General features: G+C 27.2%; 2 protein-coding genes across 6 annotated transcripts in view; both read right to left on the reverse strand.

Annotated features, from left to right (window-relative positions):
- LOC107448900 (V-type proton ATPase 116 kDa subunit a 1) overlaps positions 1–1,674 on the reverse strand; it is a 31,632-nt gene extending 29,958 nt beyond the window's left edge. For 3 of the 5 annotated variants that reach the window (XM_071184112.2, XM_071184110.2, XM_071184109.2), the window contains exon 1: positions 1,256–1,480. In XM_071184112.2, the coding sequence (XP_071040213.1) occupies positions 1,256–1,372 (117 nt within the window). In that variant the 5' untranslated portion in view covers positions 1,373–1,480. Of the gene's footprint in view, positions 1–1,255 lie in introns of all 5 variants that reach the window. The other 2 variants (XM_071184111.2, XM_071184113.2) reach the window with 2 other exon arrangements.
- Positions 1,675–9,326: 7,652 nt separating this feature from the next.
- LOC107448908 (acidic leucine-rich nuclear phosphoprotein 32 family member A) lies at positions 9,327–22,927 on the reverse strand. Its single transcript, XM_016064273.2, has 8 exons — positions 22,527–22,927; positions 17,176–17,319; positions 15,208–15,327; positions 14,973–15,126; positions 13,310–13,369; positions 12,560–12,633; positions 11,446–11,536; positions 9,327–9,755 (listed from the first exon to the last, which is right to left on the reverse strand). The coding sequence occupies exons 1-8, from the start codon at positions 22,572–22,574 to the stop codon at positions 9,712–9,714; spliced, it is 735 nt and encodes a 244-aa protein (XP_015919759.1). The 5' UTR covers positions 22,575–22,927; the 3' UTR covers positions 9,327–9,711.
- Between the last annotated feature and the right edge of the window lie 1,969 nt (positions 22,928–24,896).

Genomic DNA, 24,896 nt, shown 5'->3' on the forward strand with positions numbered 1-24,896 from the left:
ATAATTTGCAGAAAAAATGTTTAAATAAATTTAATAAATGTAAAATACTTTTTCAAAGAACTAAAAAGTTAAAGATTTAAGCTTTAAATAAAGCAACATGTTAGATAAGTGATTTCAGGGCAATATTTAAAAGATGGCAAATAGGATGATCGCCCATGGCCGCTAAAACTCAGTTCAATTTACGTTACGATAATTATATTTAAAAAATTTAAATATTTGTGATTTGCGAGATTTCAAAAATTTCTATATCAATTCAACTCAAAATTATCTTCATTTTCTCCTACTGCTATACAGAAGAAAAAGAATATATTTTTAATAAATTTTATCAACATAAAACTACTTCTGCACAATTTTTTTTAATTCATTTTTAAAGAGGGAGAATTCTGTGAGGAGAATCATATTATAATTTAAAGTAACTTAATTATATAGTTGTCATTGCGTTTTTTAGAATTGCATATCCATAAACTTGAAATAATTCACACTTTTAGAACCGCCACACCACCGCCTCAGTAGTCTTAACTTTTTCAATATAACGTTAACTACAAAACCAAATCTTTTTCAAAGTTTTAGCATGTTTTGCAGACTAGAAATTTAATAAAGCAGTCAAAAGGTTCAGAAGACATCCCTATACTATGCATCAAAACATTCCCAAACTTACACAACAGTCGGGCAATGGCACATTAAAAACTTAAGGAAAAAAAACACATACTGAATGTTAAAACAATTAGCCACCCCCAAACAAACCACTACATTTTTTGCAAATTTTTCAATTTAAAAACCTCTTTGACTCCTTGGTGTAGGTAGTCATCACAAACAGGCACTGATGCAGAAACATCTGCAAGAGATTCTAGGACATTAAAGCCTTACCCACGGTCCAAACTGATATTTTGGTGATTTAGACTTTAAATAATTTACATAAATTTGAAGTGCTATAGATTAAAATGCTATTAGAAATATGTGCTTCGCAACATATTTCTAAAAGAAGCTTATAAATGGCTAATCAGATATTTATTTTCCATGATTTATTATCTTTTTCTTCTATTCTTCTATAACTTACGAATTCTAAACCTTATAGAGTGTTTAAAAAAATGTGATTACAAATAAGAATGTCCAATTTAAAAGTGGGATCATATACTAGATTTATAAATAATATTATTTTTTTGTATAAATAATTAATATTTCAAGCATAATTAACAGAGAATTTGACTTTTATTTTCATATTTATATAAATAAATATTTTATAATGTTTACTTACGTCCCTGAATTGAACAAGACCTAATTCTCCTAAATTTGAAACACTGGAATAAGCAGATTCATTTTGTAAAAACAATTGGCATAATACCATCTGCTGGCTCCTAAATAAGGCGCCCATTTTTAAAATTTATATTAAAATTCTTTTCCAAAATAAATAAGATTTCACAACCTCAATTATCACAACTTCTCAGCGCCCAACCCACTTAAGTTTTGAAGGATCATATGATAAACAGAAATTTATTGCCAGATTTTTTTTCCCTTTAAAATCGACATATATTCGCTGAGATGAGCGCGTGTTCATAATAAAGGGACAGCACAGTGATATGAAGTGTTTCCCCGCTTGGAGTTTAATATTTTATGATAAAATCTACTTTAACGAACGTTTTATTTACAAACAGGTTGAAAGTTTTAATCTGTATCATCTTTTTAAACCGGTCAGATATGTCAGCTTCTAAAAACTGAAGCATTTTTAGACAAAAATAAACAACCAGAAGCTAATTGATATAACTTTACACACTTATTTTGTTTTTTAAAATTTCTTTGCAAAGAAAAATAAATAAATATATTATAAGGAATTAAAATAATCAGGATGGATATTGTTAAAGCTCAATTGACGAACAATAGTATAAGTAAAATCGTTTTTGATGAGAAGATCGACTTGAAGGAAGGAGAGAATTATTATGCAAGATTAAGTATTTCTCTCACAAAGATGAAATATGAAGTCAATAAAGAATTAACTTCATGTATTGGTGATAATAATGTTGAAGATGCAACTAATGAACTTGATATGGATGACACTGAGTAACTCATTTTCAAAATTGCTCTCACTCGGTTAAGATCACTTTGAGATTTTCAGTCTGTTTCAGATCAAGTATTCACCTGAATAAATACAAATTGTATTTTTTTTAGATATATATTTCATAATAAACTTATTTATTACACATTCGTCTCATTATTTACCCTTTATTTATTGTACATCGAAAAAATGTGCTCTGACTTCTAAGCAAAAAGACTAAGTTCAACATTATATGTAAAAAAATAATTTGACTTAATCTTTGCCCAGTGTTCAAGAATTTTTTCCCTTACAAAATAATTAATTTTACTCTGATAGGTCCTTCACTGGACTGATCGTAAAAACACTATTCCCAGTAGAACATCAAACAGAGCTCATTCTAGGCAGAAAAAAGGGCAGGGTGCAAAAGTTTAAATAAAGGGCATTATTATTCTAAAAAGGCAATAATTTCTTTCTATGGGCTTTACGCGTTCTATTAAAAAACATTGTCAATTAGTAAAAAAAAATTTTTTTTTTTTTACTTTACTAAAAGTAGCAAAGCAATCATATTAATTACTAATTTTTATTAATAAATTAACATATATATTGAGTTAATGAGCAAATTAGCTTAGCAATTTATTTAAACTGCATGCATATATTAATAAAATAATAAATTATGTTTTTAAGTGTCTGTAGTTATGATTTAATAATTAAAATGATTAATAATAATTATGATTTAATGATATTGGAAGTAACTGCAAACTTTCAAAGACAAATGCAACAAGGGGGTGTGATGACTATTTTTCCTTTCCCATATAAATCTAGCAATGACAAACTAAATAAAAAGAGTTGAAAATAACAAATGTTTAAGAAATCCATTGTAGAGTTTGGGGGAAAAATAAAGAAGGGGTGAGGAAAAAAAGGGTATGGAGTTAGGCAGGGCACTAATTTACTTCAGGGGCAACAGGGTGGATTCTTTTGACGAAAAGGGCCGCAGGTTGCTGCGCCCTGTTTACTCTGCCTAGAATGAACTCTGCATCAAAGTCAGTAGGGAGTAGGTGACCTCTTTGATCAGCCTGCATAGGGACTGAGAGTGAGCGTTATCAGTTCTCGTTAAACTGTTCTACTAAAAAGTGTTCCACTTTGTCAGGCAATCAAAGTGAAAGAATCATTCCTTCAGCAGATGTTTCAAAATTCTGATGGCATATCTTCAGATCATCCTTAGGGATGTTTCCCAGACTGCCGTAAATAGTTCATTGTACAACGACATAAATTAAGTACCTATCTTATTTTATAAAAAAGTTTACCGGGAAGTAAAATTTTTACTACGGGTTTTAAAAAAATGTGTTGCACAGATTTATACCATATGCAACCATAATAAAATTATCAGGGAGGTTTCTGAATCTTGATCTGTGGCAGAATAACCGCCAAGTCTTGGCAACAGCAAGTTGGATATCACAGAAATGGACCAGCTCAAAAGGTGTAATATGTATCCACCCCCGGGCAAACATCTACATGTTTTGTTTTTTTAATTTGCAAGTTTGAAATCTATTTGGTACCTTGAGGATTGTAGTTGGCATGACAGATCACGATACGGAAATATCCTCAAATTAACTGCTTTATAATCTAACCAAATTAATTTTGTAAAAAGGATTCTTTTATTTTATAGATTGAACTAAAAAGCTTTGTTTAGAAATTAATTTTGTAAGTTCTTAATTTTTCTCTTGGCAACAATTATTTCTGTTCTCAAAAATGTTTGATACTTTTCTGCTAGCCAGATGCAAGCGAAAAGTCGCCTACAGATGTTGACCTCCACTAACTTTTTTTCTGTTTTTTTAAACACTGAACAAAATACATTCACAAAAAATAAAACAAAACAAAAAAATTAAAAATTGAATTTTCTTGCCTTGCTAGTTGAAAAGTACCAAATATTTTTAAATGAATTGAAATAAAATATTTTATGACCTAAAAAAAAAATGAAGCACAACAGTTGATGCGCCTTCAAAATATAGCTAACTTATTTTCCTGCTCCAAAATAATCACGATTATTTTAAATTGATTATTCGAAGAAACAGTTGGAAACTAGATGTGATGCTATAAATTGAAGCTGTTTTATATATCAATTTTTGATGAAGCATAAGCATATTTTGATTACATTTGTTCATAGCTTCTTTTGATTGATCACTTGAGTATTATTTGTTTGATATACATATTAAATGTTTGAAATTCATGAAGATAAATTTAAAATATATCAGCCTTGCACTTAGTCAAAATTTTTGCTGACAATTCAGATGTTTTCTATTTTCTTCCTATAAATTCAACTTTAACAAGTTTCTATCATCATAGCTGCCAACATGGATAGGTAAAAAACCAGTAGATTTTACGAAATAATATAAATTTCATGATATTTGTTGCATAATGAACTAAGTATTTTATACATAGGGAATTTTATTGTCATCAAAATAGAAAAACTGCAATATTTTCCATTTATAATTGACATTAAACATATTTGAAATATATGAATTATGTTTACTCCTAATTTTGAATATTAATGGGCATTTAATTCATCAAAGATAGTTAAAAAAAAAAAAAAATATTGATTTAAAAAGTTCTGGATAAAAATAAATTGAAAATTTTAGAACAAAAAAAGTTCGAAACTGATATCCATAAATGAGGTTCACTTCATTGTGTATCAGTACTACTTATTTAACTATTCAAGCAAGTAATAATCTGTACAAAAAATTCTATTTCAATGGGGATTTTTTTAGGAAATTTATTCAATTTTAGGGAATTTTCTAAAATGTACAAAAACCAGGAGAGTTTTTATTAAACCAGTAGAGTTGGCAGTTATATATCATGTCAAAAAATAAATATAAAATAATTAGTAAGAATTCAACTCTAGGATTTGAGTTTTCTCTAATATTACCTTCAAAAACAATATTTTGAAGATATACATATAATGGAATAACAGGCTTTTTGGCTTTGTTTTTTACATCAATTAAAACTCCTCGTTCATCAGGCTCTAGCTGACAAATGTCTAGCTAGATCTTATAAACCTGAAGAAGAAAATGTTTCCAACAAGGTCAATATTTGTTGTATCATTATGCATGGTGTTAAAAGCAAGCAAAATTTGTAAATAAGACTAAAAATTCAAAGTAAAAAGTAATATTTTTAAAAACCACGTTTTTGTAAGGGAGAATAATAATTTAAAAAATTTGAAAAACGAAAAACGTGGGGCGCATGAAATACATAACAGTAATGTTATATTATTGTGTGCATGTGTGCTCTTGAGAATATGTGTATGTATATCTGTAATTGTAATTGTATCTGAATGTGGATGTGGAATATGTTTGTGTATATGCATATGTATGTGGATGTATATGTGGCTGTGCATGTGTATGAGTAAGAAAATGTGTATATGTACTGTTATGTATTTCATGCGCCCCACATTTTTCGTTTTTCAATTTTTTTTAAAAATTATTATTCTCTACTACAAAAACGTGGTTTTTAAAAATATTACTTTTTACTTTGAATTTTTTTATTTTAAATTATAATTTTTTTTAAATTTTTATTTCGTATTTTTTAAAAATCAATACATTTAAATTATTATTCTTCACTACAAAAAACGTGGTTTTTAAAAATATATATTTTTATTTAGATTATTTTTCTTAGTCAAGAGTAGTCAAGACTACTACAAGACCACTACTAAAATAATAGAACTTTCATTTTAAATTAGGGATACAAAAATCTTTATAGAAAAACAATACCTTTACGACTTTCATTAGTTTTATGCTGATGACAACCAAAACAATCTGGAAATGAATGGAAAAAAAACTGTATCCCACCACGTGTTTTTTCAGCCAATAAAAATACTCCGACAATAAAAATCTTTTCACCTAACATGTAATACTATTTTGAAATAATGGAATCGACAACAAAAGACAATCTCGAAAAGAGTTTTTTTTAAATTTTAATTTTATTTTACTTTGTATGTCTTTTTTCTCTTCATTGTCATGCATTGTCATCCAGTTCTGAACTATGTACCAAATTTGAAATTTGCAGCTAGTCGGGAAGTTAATTTAAAATCGATTACAAAATTCCACCCGGACAGACATACACGAAGGCAAGTTTATATAAACGTGGTAAAAAATGACACATTCCTTTAACTCACGTGGTAACTACAAATTTATTTGGGAAGTAAAATAAATCACAGGAAATAGAAAAGAAAAACTATCAATAGCAAAAATTTATTAAATACCATTGTTTAGAACTCATTGAAAAATCTGTTTGATGTTAAATTTTAACTATCATAATCAAATTATGCAAAAAAGTATAACAGTCCCCTGAAAGCAATCACTTTATTAGAAAGAATTTTTATTAAAGACAAAAACACCAAGTTTGAAAAAATGCATATCTTGCATTACGTTCTTAGTATTCTGCCATTATCACTTGCAAATTCATGACAAAAGAAGTTGATTCTAAACATATTCATCCCACGTTTTCCATTCAAGCATCATTATTTTTCTTGAATAAGTGCCTTTTAAAAAAAAAATGAATAGGCAGTGAACTTTCGTTCTTCACCTCTGAATATGTCGTAAGTGTTGCTCATTTAACGTTACCCAGTGGGCAGCTGTGAACCAAAGTCACAGAGGCGAGCAACATTACCCACGCCACAGATACCCATTCACACGCCAGAGAGGGAAACATCCATTCCCTGAGCGGGATTCGAACCCGCAGCCACTGGCTTAACAGTCAGGCACGCTGACCGCTCAGCTACCTAGCCAGCTGAGTAAGTGCCCTAATACAAATTGAATTAAATGCTCATAGCCATTATTGATTAATCACTTGAAATCTGAAACAAAATTGAACCTTTGAAATATCAATGTTCAAAACTAATATTTTGAATTGGATGCCTAACAGATGATTATATTATCCCTTTAAAATGTATTATAAAAATTGGATTTGGGGTTAACTGTATTACAATCAGGATAAAAATTTACTAACTTTATCAAATTTCTAAAATTCAAATAGGAAAACAGAACCAAAATAAACTTCATAATGTAAGTTTTAAATGTATGAAAAATAATTTTATTCAGACTTCAATTGCTCATTAAATTCAAATTCTATGTTCCGTTTTGGAACATGGCATACTAACAGTTAACTGTGAGGGTTAACCAGTGTTTATCATTGACATTGAATAATAGAAATTTAATTACATTCCTTATCCCTTTCCTTGTCGCCCCACCAAAATCACAGGATGAAGTTTCGATATTTCTCGTGCCCATGATATTTTCAGGCTAGTGTTTAAAAGTAACACATCTAAAAGATTAAAACAAATCTAGTTCTTATGCCTAAAATCATGTTTATTTCTCAATTACACCAGAAGGCAGTATCCATACAATTTGTAATGTGCTTAGTATATTTTAAACTAAAGGTTTGCACTCTTCAAACATGTATATTTGCAATTAACCGAAAAATTAAAACATAACTTAATTTTAGATAAATTTCTTGAATAAAATAGTGGCACTTTTATGAACGCTTTCTTCAAACTTATGCAGCCATTAAGAGATTAACTCACAAGCAGCTTTTATTTACTATCTTGTATTCTTTCTCTGATTCATTCTTTCTAAACTGATACCCTTTCATTTTACTAGATGTAATCCATGGCTCTTGGATAGTGGACTGGAATTGGTTACCTATATACTACAAGTCTTTAAAAACTTGAAAAGAAAATTCGTAATAATTTGACAAAAAAGTTTTTAATTTTTAAATATGTAGACATTATTGAAGGATTGACTACCTATAAAATTAAATGGATAATGAGCAGAAAAATTAATCATACTAATGATAATTATTAAGCTAATATAAATTAAGAATTCAAAAATGCAGGTAATAAAAATGTAAAATAAATATTAGAAAAGGTTATGAAACTATTACCTGAATATACCATTTTCAAGCAAAATTTACTAATACAAAATAGATGAGAAGCAAATATAAAATAAGTTTCCATCTTCTGAAAAGTTCCACGTTATGGACAAGTAAAAGGAACCAAATCAGGACTACCAAAGAAACATTTTCCTAAATACAGCAACGTCTCGTTTTTTAACTATTTATCAATAAATATCTAATTCAAATTTTAACCTCACACAATAAATATAGTTTGATAACATCAGTGATTGAAATCTATGAAGGTGCATTGAAAATATCAATAGGCTACCCTTGACAAAATTTCCATCACGCGCAGCAACCTCTAAAGTTTGTATTTCATGAAATAATTTTCACATTGACTTACTGATGTCAGGACTAGTAAATTTCTGTAATACAGAATTCAATGAATGATACTCTTCTACTCAATTTCAAAGGGAAAAAAAAAATTATATCAATGAATGTGAATTAAATTTATTCCTACAAATCTATTCAACGTCTAGTTTCAGTATCTCCTTAGACATAAACATCTCTGAAAAATAGACTATGCATGAGAACTTCAAAATTCACATCTTGTCTTTAAATTCTAAATCATCCTTTAATAATCAATTTTTTTCCCTTTCAGTAAATGATTTTTTTAAAAAAAAGAACATATTCATATCAATCTAATTTGTTAATTGGATTGTATCACTAAAATTATGTATGACAATTCAAAAAAAATATTTATATTTTAAAATTTGAATAATCAGTCTATGAAAACAGGTTCCCCTTATTTTCCAAAATAGACTTTTTGATAAAAATTTCATAACTGATTTTAACAACACATAGCAATTTTTTTTCAGAAAAACAAGTTTATTAAATAAGTAAACAGATTTTGTGAGGAACAAATTATCACATTAAATTCTTTAAGGATTATTTGAATGGATGATAGAATTACTTCACTTGAATTGCAATGGATGCTTAACTAGTACTATCTCCAAGGTAGTCATTTTCCTGATCTTAAAACAAAACATTGAAATTCTCAAAACTTTAGCACTAAAAAAATTAAATAATACTCCTCCTGTTTTTAGAAGACTAGTGCTTACATCAAAAAATTTAGGAACTGAATAGATAATTTACTTGCTCACAGCACAAATTACTATACATCCAATTTTAATCTCAAATTGGCTCAGTTATGTTTTTACAATTAATATATTAAACTTTCTAAAAATTAAAGATTAACATCTCTAAACAAAAAAAATTTTATTACAAATTTATATCATATATGGAATTAAAATACGGCACATGCACATTTGATATTTCTGTATTTTTATCAAGTTAAATTCGTGCAATGAACACAAATTGTTGAGCAAAACCAAGAAAAAGAAATCTCAAATGTTTAAAAAAGATATTTTATTTAAAATTTAAGTTGTACATACAACTTGCAATATTTTACACAAAGCACAAGCAACAAGGAAAAATCTATAGTGTAACACATTAGGAGATAAAATTTACAAGTGGAAGAAAACTTTGAATACAGACTGGTAAATAAAAGAAAAATGCTGGAAGAGAGCTTTCTACATGCATTACAGAATGTTAAAAAACAAACAGTACTATTGTATGTAATGGCTCAAAAAATATACAATGCCAATACAGATAAAATTAAAGAATCAAACGTCAATCTAAGTGATATTCAGGCATTCATGTCAAAGAATTAAAACTGTCCAAATAATGGTGATGATATATACACAAGTTCCGATGTACTGCTCAAACTCCTGGTCTTAGTCTTCGCTGTCCAACTTTCTCTTCTGTCCTCGAGGATTGTCTAAACAATTAAATAGTATGAAATAAGTTGCTAATCAAAAATAATAAAAAAACTCACAGAGTAAAAATAATAAAAGCATGGTATCTATTCACAAAGGGAGGGAAGAACATAATTGCTTTTTAACTGCAAGATATGCAATGAGAACTGATAAACAAAATTTGAACTAATTACTGACTCATATCTGCCAACATTGGAGAAATAAAATAACGGAGATTTTACTAGTGACATATTTTAGGCTACGAGTAAAGTTTTGAAACATCATGCATAATGAATCAGGTTAGTCAAAAACAGAAACTCAAAAAATTGAAAATATAAGCACTTACAGTTAGCAAAGTAAAATTTTTTTAAACCATAATTTTTAATTACTTAAACTATAAACACTACACATAATGCAGAACTGGCAATAGCACCATCTGTTGAGGAATAAAAAGTATTTTTGCCATCAGTGGATATTTTATTGCCAATTTTTAATTTATTTTATTTTTAATTTCTTCAAAAAATAGAGAAAATTGAGAACAAACAGGAGATAGTTGTCTTTGTTAAAAAAACAGGAGACTTGGCAGATATGCTGAATATTTGAATTTTGCAAGTGAAATTGGAATTAGAGTAACTTCTTGTAAGAAAACAAGCAGATACTAATGTAGGGTCATTCTACAGCATTTGACTAAAAAGTTAACTTAGTTAAAAAATATATATATATTATACTATACATGTTGATCAAATTAAAACTACTTTTTAAAATAACCCCATACATTCAAAACTAAAGAAATATTGAGTCTTAATTGAAATATTGTAAGATGACCTAGTAACAATATTACAAGATCACTCCTAAGTATTAATTATAAATGATCTATGGCAGTCCATTTTCTTTACCTGTAAAAACTATAAACGCAAGATATTTACATTCAAAATTTGAAATTTTTTTATTTGTATTTCAATGTATTTAACTGATTTGTATCATATGAAACAATTTGGCTGCAAAATGTGAATCTTGAAAGATGCCCCAGTAACAATACAAAATCATTCTTAAATATTTATAAGAATGATCTATTGCAAGACATTTTCTTTACTTGTAAAAACTGTCTAAACATTTCTTATATTCAAAAACTTTAACAGCATTTTTTTTTCATTATATCAATAAAAACCAATCTGATTTAAATTAAAATAATTTTTGATTCATCTTTCTTGTTTTATGGCACTACAGACACTATGCAAAATTTTAATTTATTGAGTTTTTTAATTCCTCTCACAAGTTTCTCTCTTTAAAATTACAATGATTGCTTACATTTATTTAATTGCAATAATAAGTAAAGATTATATAGTTTTTCACGTATTTAAACAAAGAAAGCAATATAAACAGTAAATTGCTGAATTAAATTAGACATTTGCTGTAAGCGCGTATTTTATTTTGTCGCAGTTGCCACAAAAAATTCAACACTTATATCAAAGCTAAATTGACCAACCATCATAAAAAGTTCAAAACTAGAGTTTCTCTTAAGGAAACAGCAATATACATGCTTTGTTTATTTTAATGACACATGAAATAATGTAAGTATATTTAAAAAAGAAACAAAGTTAACTTCAGCATAATAGCTAGCACAGATTCTGTCTATAGGGATAAAAGAGCATCAATAACTCTCCATGCATTTAAATAAAATTAAAATGATGTTTAAGAAGTGAAAAATTATACCCTCTTCCACTTCTTCATCAGCATCATCTTCAATGTCTACATCACTATCATTCACACCATCTGGGTCATAATCATCACCTTCAGATTCCTCCTAAAATAAAAACAAATCAAGAGTTTGTTAAATAATAAACAGTTTCAGTACTTATTAAGTACTTACAATAGTACTTACAATTTTTATTTCCTAAATTAAAACGAAAAAGCGAATTTCAGCACAAGCAACTTAAATTTGTAACATAGATACACATAATCTATTCAAAGTCATTCACTAATCAATCTAAACTTATGAATACTTATGAGCACAGAAAAAAATTGTCTTTTTAGCTTGAGTTATTGTAATTTGGTTACAATGATCATTGGTATGTTCATTATCAGAAACCTTTTATTCTCCCAAAAAATTACCTACAGTAACCCAGACAAAGATCTATAACTTAAGATATTAACCATCATTTTGTAAGATTTATATTTCAGTAAATCTATAAACAAAGAGGTAATATTTGAATAATTAAAACCAAATAAGAAAAACTGAATGTAAATTTATTTCGTGATTTTAAAACTTCACTATGTGGTTAACTTGAAATAACCACTTACTTGAGTTAGATTATACCGATACTAGTCAAAAACTGTTTGCGACGCAATCATAAGAAAATTAAATACTATTTTGTTAAGCAAAAAAATTAAAAACTAGCATTTCACAGCTTCACTTAATATACAACTACTAAATGATAAATATTACTGCTATATTCAACATTGATAATGCATAACAATGTTTAGATTTATATGAAACATACTAACTAGAAATTTGATATAGAAAATAAAATCATTCAGCATATTGGAGAACAATTTAATAGCTAAAATAGATTCTCTTGCAAAACATTTTATTTAGATCATCCCATAATTTTTTTTTTGTCCTCTCAATTTAAAAACAGCCATATTAGTTACTTAAAATTAAGTACTTACGATTCCTCATTATGTGAAAACTACAACTAGTAGTTTTTTCTTTTTTTTCCTTCAAAGTATGTTTATTAAGGGTTAATGCCTTGCTAGTTTTTGAATTTAACCCAATGTATTTTAATATTAATTTTTTGAATAAGAACAATTCTGATTATATACTCACATCAATAGAATTTTGCAGATGTTCCAATCCTACTTCCTCTTCATCCTCATCTTCTTCCTCCTCATTTTCTTCATCTAAAAAAGCAACATGAATAAATAAAATTATACATTTCTAAAAACCAGAAAAAGTTATTGAATATTATTTTATTTCTAATGGCAAGATTAAAAGACAACAGCAGCCAAACATACAAAGCATATAGAGAAGGGGGGGAAAAGAACAAGACAGAAGCAGAGAATGAATGCAAAAAGCCTCTCGCCCTCTAGTAGCAGTTCACAAGAGAACGTTTAGTAAAAGCTAGGCAAAAGATGAGATAGTTTCATTCCATGACTTGTCATAGATAAAAGGAACTGCTTATAAGACTTGAAACTATGTAAAAACCGTGCAAGTGTTTCTGGAAAAAGTTATAACCAGTGGCAAGCCTAAATTCAGTCACCATTTTTTGGGACAAGAGATAATTAAGTCTTGCTATGACTTTTGAATTGTTCTAAAATGTGCTAGATTCATTTCAGATTCTTCAGGCATGGTATTTTTGAGAAACTGGTTCAATGTTTCAAAAGATATACTGGAAAAAGATGCTCATTAAGTTAATGTACCCTTTTTGGCCACTAAATCGGCAATCTCATTTATCATTGCTATGGATAACACAATGTTTAAAAATCCACTGTAAAACCATGCCTTTTTTTGCAGATAGATAAGCTTTTCAAGAATCATTTTGTTGTTATTGCCTTTTAACAGAAAATGAATATTTACCTTCATCTTCCTCATCTTCTAACTCACTATCGCCATCAAATTTACCATGAGTTCCATTCTCTAAAAAAAAAATTAACAATTTATTTTTTCTTAAAATACAAGTTTTAAAAAAATCTTGCAAAGCATTGTATTGTAACTATATCATTGTTTTATCTCAATATTGCTGAAGCCAGATAAAAAATAAAGGGGGAAATGTCAGAAGCTAAGAACAAATGGTAAACAGAATAAGGAAATTATGGAAATTAAATTTCCAAAAGATTTTTTATTCCTAATTAATAAATTAAGCACTTTTATACATATATGTAACTATAACATGCGTCTTAGGCTAATAAATTGTACTGAATTTAAAACTCTAATCTATTTTATGTACAGTATTCTTCCAATGCGTTTTTTTAAGAGCTGCCTACTCTGCCAGCTTTTTAATCCCAATAAATGCACCCTCTTTGCTTTTTTGTAAAAAATAAGCCACCATCCCTTAAAAACATTGCCTTTTTAATCATATTCCATTTTGAAAAAAATTTATTCACTGTTTAAATAATAATTGCACACTGGTAGATTATCTGTATTTATAGGTTTAATTCAGATCAGTATTACAAATATTTACTTCTTTGCTAGGATTGAACCCCGGAAAAAAAGTTTTTTGGGGAGAATAATAATAATTTTCTTAAATAATTTTAAATTTCAAAACTTTTTTAAACAAATACTTTTTTATGAAAATCTTAAAATTCATTTGTTGAAATCTCAAATATTCATTTCAGTTTTTTAACAATTAATCATTTTTTGTTAGTTTACTTGTTTTGAAAAAGAAATATACAGATTAGTTTTTCGCATGCCTTATATTTCATAAGGCATGCGAATTCATGGCATGCGAATGCATTCATGGAAATATTTATATTTTCATAAACTACAAATTTTTCTCCCATTTCGGTAAGAGAGAATTACTTTTTGAAATATACATGTAAAATAGTACAAGAGGGTAATTTAAAAAATTTTGAGAATGAACTTCAATTATTACTTCTTAATATTACACATTTTGATAAATTTTTACTGTTAAGTGAGTGTCCTTTTAAAACTCCAAGTGCTTTTTTTAGAGAGGAAGCACTGTGGGGTTTTTTATTCTTAAGAAGAAATCAGTATATATATATATATATATATATATATATATATATATATATATATATATATATATATATATATATATTTGGAATTTACTTTTGATAATAAAATACATTTTTTTCAAAAATAAAAATATTTTTTTTTAATCTAACTTTTTATTTTCTATTTACCAGTAGAAACTGTAATAAAATGTATTTAAAAGGCTTTATTTACAGTTAATAGTTAAACTAAAACACTATTTCACATAAAAAATTTTAAAATTATATTTGATAGCTAAGAACTAATCACCAATCAAATAAACTTATAGCCAATTTTATTTAAGCTCTACACCCTTATGAATTTAAAATCAACATTGTACCTTTTAATTAAATGAAATTTAAGAGAAAATAATTAACCTGAAATTTAAAACTTTTAAAAATATGTCAAAATGTAGTGCAACTAAAGTTAATGCATTTAATCATATGATCTGGTCACAAATTGATATGACATTACACAAAAAAATGAATAATTTATTTTGTACAAATATCGTACAAAGGCATAAGTATACCTTCTTCAGAATCATCTGCTTCTTTCTCATTTTGATCAAAGCCATCCAAATACTGTAAACTGGGTAACAAACTAAACACTTTGTCTCTGTAGCCATCAACCGTAGTAACTTCACAGTTGAACAGGTCAAGATGTTTCAGATTTTTGAATTCTTTCTGCATGAAGATAAAATTACAAATTAAGCAATTTGATTCTTTAAATTTTTTATTAATAATACAATAAAAAATAATACTTACCAATGGCTCTAAAGCATCCAGAGTAGCAATTTTATTACCACTGAGGTTCAGGGTAACTAATTTAGGACTGCCACTTAAATAATTTAAGCCTCCAGATATTCTATTATCACTAAGCTCCAACTATACAAAGAAATTAAAAAAATAATTTGTTAAAAATTATGCTAAATGTGAATTTTTCAAATAGCTCATTATTAATAAAATAAAGTAGGTTAATAGTTATTAGTTATTATGTACGGATTTAAGGATTAAAATTCTCAATGATAGTATTTTCTAAAGTTAGCACAACTTTATTCTGAGTAAACACATAAATAATATGTTGATAAATATTATTTACAGCAAATTTTACGAATTTAAACAGAAAATTTAATAATTTTTCTTCTAAAGCAAATTCATTTTTAAATCTTTCCTACTAGAAACCTGTAAAAATAATTTTTACACAAAAAATTTAACGATTTTCACAAAAGTTTATTAACTTTTAAAATATAACTTTTTTGTCTGTTCTAAAGCCCTGATAATTTTACACAGCAAGATTATAGTTTAAAATCATTGCATTGCTTCAAGTGTAAGGCACTTAATCTATGGCTTTTCTTTATTTTTATTAGAAACAAAACTTCAAAAAACAGCATTAAACTATCCCAATAAAAAGAAATTAAAACACCTATAATTGCACTGTTTCTATCCAAAAAATAATGCCATCAATCTGAAACACTGAATTGCTACATGTGAGAGAACAATATGAATTATGAGTTTAAAACTCTTCTGTTTATTAAAAAGACCTATTTAAAGATCAAAAGAACTTAAAGCATAGAAACACTACAAGTATTAATTTTAAAAGATAAAATCTAACCAAAAATATAAGTATTTCAGGGAGAAATATATTTTTTTTACTAAATTTGCAATTAAAAGTCAAGGAATAAAACTTTATTGGTTTAAAAATTAATAAAAAATATTTCAAGTAATACTTCAAACATATGAGATAAAGCAGTAAAAACATCTTCAAACAAATAACTTGTATATCTTCGAAAGAAAAAACTGAAATTTTCTTCAATTACAGCATTTTAAGCCTATTTGCAGAGAATTACAAGGTCCGGCTATTAATTTCCAGGACTGACGTAACTGTAGGAAAACGAAAAGCCAGAAGATGGCGCTAATGATTGCATATTGAAGAGTGTTTTCTTGCGCATGTGCAGTGCAATCGGCACCATACTGAAGTAAGTGGTTCTCATAGAAAGGCGCATTAAAACATAGCTCTTAAATTCCTATTGTCAAAGTGAAAATGGAGCAAGAATAAACATTAAATGTTGCTTCAAATTGGGCAAGACAGCTGCAGAAACCTACAAATGATTTAAAGAAGTTTACAGCGAGGAAGCATTATGTCGCTCCAGAACTTTTGGATGGTTTAAACGCTTTTGAGACAGCGCGAAAGCGTGGAATATGATCCACACACATGTTGGCCGCAGTCGTTACGCACGCCGGAAGAAATTGAAAAGGTTCGCTTCCACACATTGCGTTGCCTGTGAGGCGATTCTTAGCCCAGCATGGTGTCGTTGAAATGCAGCATCCACCATACTCTCCAGACCTAGCACCCGCAGACTGTTTCCTAAGCTGAAAAATTCTCTGAAGGGGACAAGATTTCAAGATGTCGAAGCCATCAAGAAGACTGTAACGTCACTATTAAAGAGCATTCCAAAAGAGGACTTTAAAACTTCGATCCGAAATTTTCACTGCCGAGCACAGACGTGCATTATGGCTGATGGGGGTTACTTCGAATAATATTAAATGGCTATGTGTTTAATTTTATTTTCTTCTGAGTTATTCCACGAGTCCTGGAAATTAATAGCCGAACCTTGTATCTATTTACTTTAATTCACACACAATGTAACTGTTGTTTTAGACTCAAAAAAATCTGGCAAATTTTTTTTCTTAAATTGTTTAACATTTGAAAACTTAAGAACACAAAAATCTTACTTTTTTCAAATTAGGAAGCTTTGGATACCCTTTCAAGCTTGTCAAACCCACATTGATGAGACTAAGGATCTCAAGGTTACAGAATTCATCCGAAAGACCTACAATTTGAGTGCTGCGACAATTATCAAGAACCAATTCTTTGATCTGAAATAAGATTGTAATTACATCATCTGATAAAAAATATTTTTTAATAAGCATTAATAGGCAAGGGAAACACAATCATCTTCAAACAACAAGCCACAAAACACAGAATATTTCATTTATATTTGAAAGTGATACAGGGTTCCCACTCAATTTCAAGAAAAAAAAATTCCTTGACTTTTCAAAGTATATCAAGAAAATGTGAATGAAAGTACAAATCATATTTTATCTATACCAAGCAATATTTCATCAGACAACTTTGATTTTTTATTTGATAGCCCTATAACATGAATGAGTTACAAATGCATAATTAATTTCAATGTTTTTATAATGCCATCCAGTCTGCTGTATTATTCTAATAAAAATGTGTCCTTTCCCTTTTCGTAAAAATAAACCACTATCTCTTAAAAACACTATTTTATTTTTTCAAGAAAAAGGTGTTTTTTAAACCACTTGTTATAATGAAATATCCACTTTTGATTTATTTAGTTATTGATAAATTATTTCACTTTCAGACTTTTAATTTCATTCCTTCATTTTAATAACTTTTTTTATATTGTCTGGTTATATAGTTAAATTTCACATGATATTCAGCCTTACAGATATTTAAATGTTTTATTTGGATATCTTTTGTATCCTATATCTTTTTTTGATATATCAATGAAATTAGTGATTTTAAATTTTACTAATACTTTTTAAATATCTTTTATTTCAAAGTGCACATTTTATTTTTTCATAATTTTTAATTTAAAAAAGCTTCATAATCAATAAATTCTTTTCTTTTAGTTTACATTTTTTTAAGAACATTTATAAACAGAGTTTGTCTTTAAGCTTGCCTTTAATTATTTTTCAAATTTTTCTTTAATTTTGATGAGTGAGAATTACTTTGTGAAATATACAATTTACACCTTTTTATTTTAAGAAAGCAGGTTGCATTACCTTCTTATAACAGAACTCAGGAGATTCAGATTACAATAAATTACTTTAAAACTTCGGGGAAAAAAAAGAAAAAAAAAAAACGCATCTTCACGAAAATAAAAAGTTCGAAGGAATTAAAGTGCTGAATAGTTTTCCTAGCTGTTATTATTAGCGGTCATTATAATTTTATCTATGTATTCTGTACAGGGTTGGCAGGTTTTTGACATGTGACAGTTTTTGACAGTTTAAACCATAGTTTAAACCGTCACGTCAAAAACCTCACTGTCAAAAATGTCAAAAACCTATATTCATATGTGAAATTTAATTAATACATAAAATTTATATTTCTTTTTATAAATGATAGTGTTTCTAAATGTTCTAGAAAAAATTAATTTTAAATTTTGAAGAAACACTTATATTTTGAATAGTAACCAAAATCTTGTACTTTTGAAAACTTACATCTTTTGTAATATTATGTATTCATTTTCATGTGTTATTGAAAATTTGCAGTGATATTATTAAGAAATTTATTTATAACCAAATTTAGTGTATAGTATAGATTATACTAAAAATTAGACATTTTTAAAGATAAACATTAGCAGTTTTGTACATTAGACATCTTCTTTTAAAGAAAAATCTTTTTAATATTCTTTTAAATCTTCTTAATAATCTTTTTAACATAAGACAAAGCAAATTTAAGTGCTTTCTGTTAAATACACAGAGTAGTTAGTGTCGATTTACAGTATATTCAGCCTATTCATTTACTATGCTGAAAATTTAGTTTATCCAAATACTTGTGAATTTCATTTTGCTGAATACTATATACATAGTTTTGTTGAATATCTAAATATTCAGCTGTTGAATAATTACTTCTTGCTTTCAAGATATGCATTATTTGTATTCTTAATACAAGTGGAGAAAAAAAAATTAAGAGATAAAAATTGTTTTAAAATGATAAGTGTAATAATTATAAATAAATATAATAAACAATATGAATTATATTTATCATTATTCATAAATATAACTACTTTTAAATTCAAATTAACATACTGGATAATAAAGATATTCGGTAAAACATTTAAAAAAATTTTTTTTATGAACTTGTATCAAGTTTGTATTTATACAACATAACTTGTAAGTTCCTTATAAATATTAGTTATATATTCCTTATATGTCAAAAATGCATAGTAATAAACTTTTAATTTTCTTAAGTATCAAAAAAAATTTTTTTTTTTAAATATAAATATTTAAACAATTTTTGTGCAATATTTTGTGCACATGCATTTGAATATAAATTTCTGAGATTTTAAATCTGTTATTTTACCTTAATTTTAACTAAAAAATATTTTAAAACCTGCTGATTACCTATAATATAATTAAATTTCAATATAATGCATGGCAACTGTTGGTAGGTTAGAAGTTTATATATTTTCTTGGCAAACTTCAGTTTTTGACATTTTTGACGGTTTAAACCAGTATTATACCCTTGTCATGTCAAAAACCACTTTTTGACGTCAAAAACCCAACCCTGATTCTGTATTTCTATTATTTTTTCAACCATTAATTCAAAAGTAAAAGTTAGCACAATATCGAAATAATAATTTCTTAATCATAATAAGTTCAATAAATTTTATTAGCAAGTTTAAAAAATTTTTTAAACTTTATGTAAATCAAATTTTTAGCCATAATATTAATCTGTATAGTAAATTCCATAATTTCTATGCTAGCTGGCTGAATAATTTAGATTGAATTAATAAATGGAATTAATCTGCAAGCTGCCTTATAAGCAATTCCTTGCGCAATATGTGAATGTTTTTTTATAGTATTGTACTTTTTGTATACATATGTAGTTTTTTTTATTATTTTTTTTAGCAATACTAAATTTTCACAAAAATAGGTACTAGGATTGAAAACCTCGATTAAGCCCTGATTAAACTCCAGTTACCCAAAGCTGTTCTATGCACCTTTCCTAAAAACATTTTTTTTTTAATTTTATGAAAAATGATTCTTAAAAACAAAGGCTATCATATTATAAAATATAAATATTTACTCTTAATAAAATAAAGACAAATGTAAGAAAAAAAGCACTTAAGAAAACAGAAGAAAAAAGGTTTTATTAACCTTTTTCCTTCTGTTTTCTTAAGTACTTTTCTTTAAGTGCTTTTTTGCGAGTTGGTTCAAGCAGCAAGACTCAGCAACAAACTATGAGTGAAAAAAAGCTTTTTTTTTAATATCGAATATCAGAAAATAAACTAAACTTGTAATGTATCTCGATTGCTTTCGCTACGGTATACAATAATTGCATAATTTTTGTAAGCCTACCTTTTACATTAATGAAGTTAGACATTTTTATAAAAAAGAAATTATAAAAATAGATAATTTTTCGTCTCATAAGTTTTTTGTTGTTAAAACTATAAAAATATGGAATAAAATTTTAAAAAAAAGTGGAGCAATTTATAATAATAAAATCATTATTTAATATTTTTAAAAAAAAAGTCTATTAAAGATCGAATAAACTATGAGTACTTAAATTAGTACTTTCATACCACATAGGTGCGAAAAAATAAAAATGTACATTAAGTTTGTCGAGATTTAGAGATAGAGTACAGAACCCGTTATCCGGAAAATAGAAAACCAAAAAACCGGAACAAAATTCGATAAATTTTCTGCCATTTAAAAAAAAAAAAAATTTTTTTCCTCATAAGATTTTAGGATTTTTCATTCTTTTTTGAAAAATGTTTACCTTACCATCATTTTGGAAATAATCATTAGTGTATTACTTCGTTTTTTCTTCTGTTTAAGATTACTTCCAAAAATTTTTCTTTTTATTAGTTGGGTTTAACAATAAAAAACTGCTTTTTGTAGCGATTCAGAAAACCGGAAAAATCAGTTATCCGGAATAACGATGGTCCCGATCGTTCCGGATAATCGGTTCCCTACTGTACTTTTCTTTATCCGAAAGGAAAGAAATACTCCTAATTTTTTTGTTCTCATTTTGGAATAAAAAAATTTGCCAATGACTGGCTTGCTTCAGCTAGAATTTTAAATTGATCAAATAAAAATTCTGAAATCATAGAAGTTTAAAAGATAATTCGCTCTAAAAATATTTTAACTCTCATTTTTTGAAATAACACCATAATTCTTAAAGAACATGATTAAAACATTTAATATTTTAATAAAAAATGACTGAATGGGGATTTTGTTAGAAATTCAGATATTCGGAACACCATGAAATTGGGAAGGGGGTTCCATTTTAAAAATTAGGCCAAATCAGGGACCAAAATCTATGACTTCCCATGATTTTCTTTAAAAAATAGTTAAAATCATAACAAAATTTTGTTCAATACCGAAATTTATGACTTGCCAGGTGCACGGATATCTTGGAAATAATTTTTTTTTAATATTAACAACTGTACGTCAAAGGCAGAATTAAAATAAAATTTTTTTGTATCTTAAAAGAATTGGCTTATCCAGTTTAATAGATAAAAAGAGCTTAGCAATAACTTTTTAAAAAACTAGTTCGCCATGTGTCTAGACAGGGAAGGCTAAAACAAATAAGAAGAGTTCAAATAATTTTTTTATTTTTATGCATTTAGTTAGATCACTACAATGAGGCATAAATTATAATTTTCCTAATTAATGTGTCACTATTTTTTCTACTATTCGATCTTAATCTGCCATCCATAAAAATTATTTTTAAATTTTCGTGTTTTAACCCTTAAAGCACAGATTGTGATGTATGAACGATGTTAGTTTCGTTTCAGCCAACAAATTCAATGTACAAAATCTTAATTTGACTGACAACTTGAAACACAACCTCTAATCCGTTTTACTAATAACATTTCTTTAATTCAATTTTTACATGCTACTTGGTGCTTTATTACAATCGGAACGTTTTTAAAGAATTGATTTTATTACAAGAATATTGAATTACGAAGTTTAATTCTGGATAAATAATCTTAGAAATTTACAGGCAACAACAACAGAGAGAAATTTTGAAGTTGAAAGGACATGTATCAGTACATCTACATGAATACATGTCTTCACATTAAGCAAGGCCATTTTTTAACACCAAAGCCTACTTTAATTACACAAATTTTAAAAAAGAAGGTCTAAATTATAAACTTCATTTACTGTCTTTAAGAAAGAGCAGAATTATTTTGATAATTGTAGATTAGAAATGTTTCTTAAAGTAAAGCAATAACTTATGAAGTGCGATTTCAAATACTGACAAAATGGCGCCAAACTGGCACTTTTGTATTTACAACAACATAAAATATTAAGTTTCTTACTTCGTCAGGACTTTTAAGCCGCCTTTCTAAGTCAATCCGTTTTTCCATTTTCTTGTAAGAAATTGGATTTTAATGGAATTCGTTAAAGAAAGATAATTAATAATAGCAAAATTATTAGAATAATGGACGTAACTCCGCTCCCGCTAGTTGTTTCTTCGCAGTTTAAATTGTTAAAGGCTCTCACGGTTGCCGTTAAAAAGTACACTATTTATAACTTGCATTGTTATTTTGTTAATTTATTTATATTTATTTATTAAAAATTTTTAATTAAAGTATATTCCTTCCGGCATGAACAGTTTTAGGGTTTTTTGCCATTTTCCATGCAATACTGAGAAATGAAATGAAATTGAACCCAGAGCTTGATAATCACAAACAGGCGAAAGGCACCCCGCCCCCCATCTGAGAGCGATTTAAAATATTCAATTCGCGATCGCAACGCTCGAGTACGCCGTCTAGCGGGAGACTGTAAATATCGGACATTAATTTATCACGTTTTCATTTAGTTCCATCAAAGTCATTGACTGAATCAGACGCCATTTTTTAGCAGCAAATAAGAAACCAAATTTCCCTAAGGAAAAGGCCGAAGAACTTGAAAAAAATCTCCAGAATATTAGTAAATCTTTCAGGAACAGAACACGCCAAACATTTGAAGAAAAATTCCTCAATAATTTTTTATTTCTATTATCAACAAACTTGCAACTGATGACTTCCGATTTCGGATACTGTTACAGATGTGTGTATTAAGGTAAAATGCATTTCTTCTGTCTTCAATTCATTACGAATTAAAGTGAAGTCAACATTGCTTTCGTCATTCCAGTGAATAAATATGAATTCAGAACATACAGAATTGTAATAGTTATAGCATATTCTTCTTCGTTGTAGAATAGTATATATTTCTGTATCCATATAATTCGGAAAACAACAATAAAAAATTATCCAAGTTACTTGAAATAGTGCCATTTGTGCTGATTCTTAATTAATTTAAATCGTTTTCTTGGTAAGTTTTTTTTTAATTTTGAAAGAATAAGTTCAACTAGAATTCAGCTATTCTGTTTTTAGCTACATATTCAAATTCATATCAATTACAAAATTTTGCTGTGTAGTATGTTATCTAAAAGTAATGAAGGGATAAGCTATGTATCTATTATTTGAGAATAAAGTTTTCAAACAAGGAACTTATCATTTTGGAATTCTCCGGGAATCATAAATCAGGTAAGTGCAATGATTTTTAGAATAAAAAATTTGCTTGTAAATATTTTTTTTTTCATTTGATGATGGTTCTCTACAGAATGGTTTTTTACGTCTGATTAAGAACTATAAGAATAATAAAAAAAGAAACAATATGAAAGTTTTTATTTCAATGTAAAGAATTCCTAAAATTGTTTTTTTATACTAAGAATTCTTTATTTTTCGTTTTTTAGTTTATAATTTTTTGATAAAAACTGTTCTCAAAATACTTTTTTTGAAAAATTAAATGGTATAACATTATGTGTTTATGTATACTTCTTGTATATTCCAATGTTTAAATAATATGATTCAGAAAAGTATGGAATAAAAATTTGGTACTTACGTATTAACGCCACCGCCGCTACAGATTTGGCGGTTTTTAAGTGCCGAAAATCTACACTTAAAATTTTTGCGACAATTCATAAAATAAAACACTTTATTTAAAATCAAAATAGTTAATCGGATTTCGGTGGAAAATGAGCCGATATAGAGTTTAGCATAGATTCAAAACAATCATATCGCCATATGAACTCTGATGAATAAGATTCCAAATGAAATAACATTTCCAAAACGTACGTTTACCAAGATAAAGTTTTATGTTGTGGGAATTGGTACATTTTCGTTTTTTCGGTAAAATATTTTCCTCCTGAAAAAATAAAATTGCATCTTGTTTTGTTTTTGGCAAATCCAAAAGACGAATATTCGAAGCACTAAAAATGGCGACAAAAAAGAATTTTTTTTTTTTTTTTGTTTTTGTTTCGTCAGCATTCTTTATTTTACGTTTCTTAGTTTCTAAATAATGATTTTTATTGAAACTTGAAATTTTTTGATAAAAATTGTTTTCAAAAAACGTTGTTTACAAAATTAAATTTCATAAAATTATGAGGCTTATGTATACTTTTTGTTCATTTTAATTTCTGAACTAATATGATTCTTAAAACTATAGAATGTAAAGTTTAAATGGGCCTTTCATGTTATATCATTAAATTTAGTAATACTATTTCTCGGGCATTAGGTTTTAACTCTTATAAAAATATACATATTTTTTTCCTGTTTATGTACAAATATTTTTCCGATGTGTTTTGGATGTTCCTTCGATAATAAAAAGAGATACCATTTTGTTTTCGGTTGTACAAGAAAGAA

This window comes from Parasteatoda tepidariorum, chromosome 10, assembly GCF_982258835.1.
Source record: "Parasteatoda tepidariorum strain Cologne lab strain chromosome 10, Ptep-v5.0, whole genome shotgun sequence".
Taxonomy (NCBI): domain Eukaryota; kingdom Metazoa; phylum Arthropoda; class Arachnida; order Araneae; family Theridiidae; genus Parasteatoda; species Parasteatoda tepidariorum.

Excerpts from the sequence above, each read along its gene's own strand:
- LOC107448908 (XM_016064273.2), bottom strand. The coding sequence starts at position 22,574 with ATGGAAAAACGGATTGACTTAGAAAGGCGGCTTAAAAGTCCTGACGAA. Across the intron at positions 15,127-15,207 it reads TGGATGCTTTAGAGCCATTG|AAAGAATTCAAAAATCTGAA; the intron begins GTAAGTATTATT and ends ATCTTCATGCAG. Across the intron at positions 13,370-14,972 it reads AGCAGATGATTCTGAAGAAG|AGAATGGAACTCATGGTAAA; the intron begins GTATACTTATGC and ends TTTTTTTTTTAG.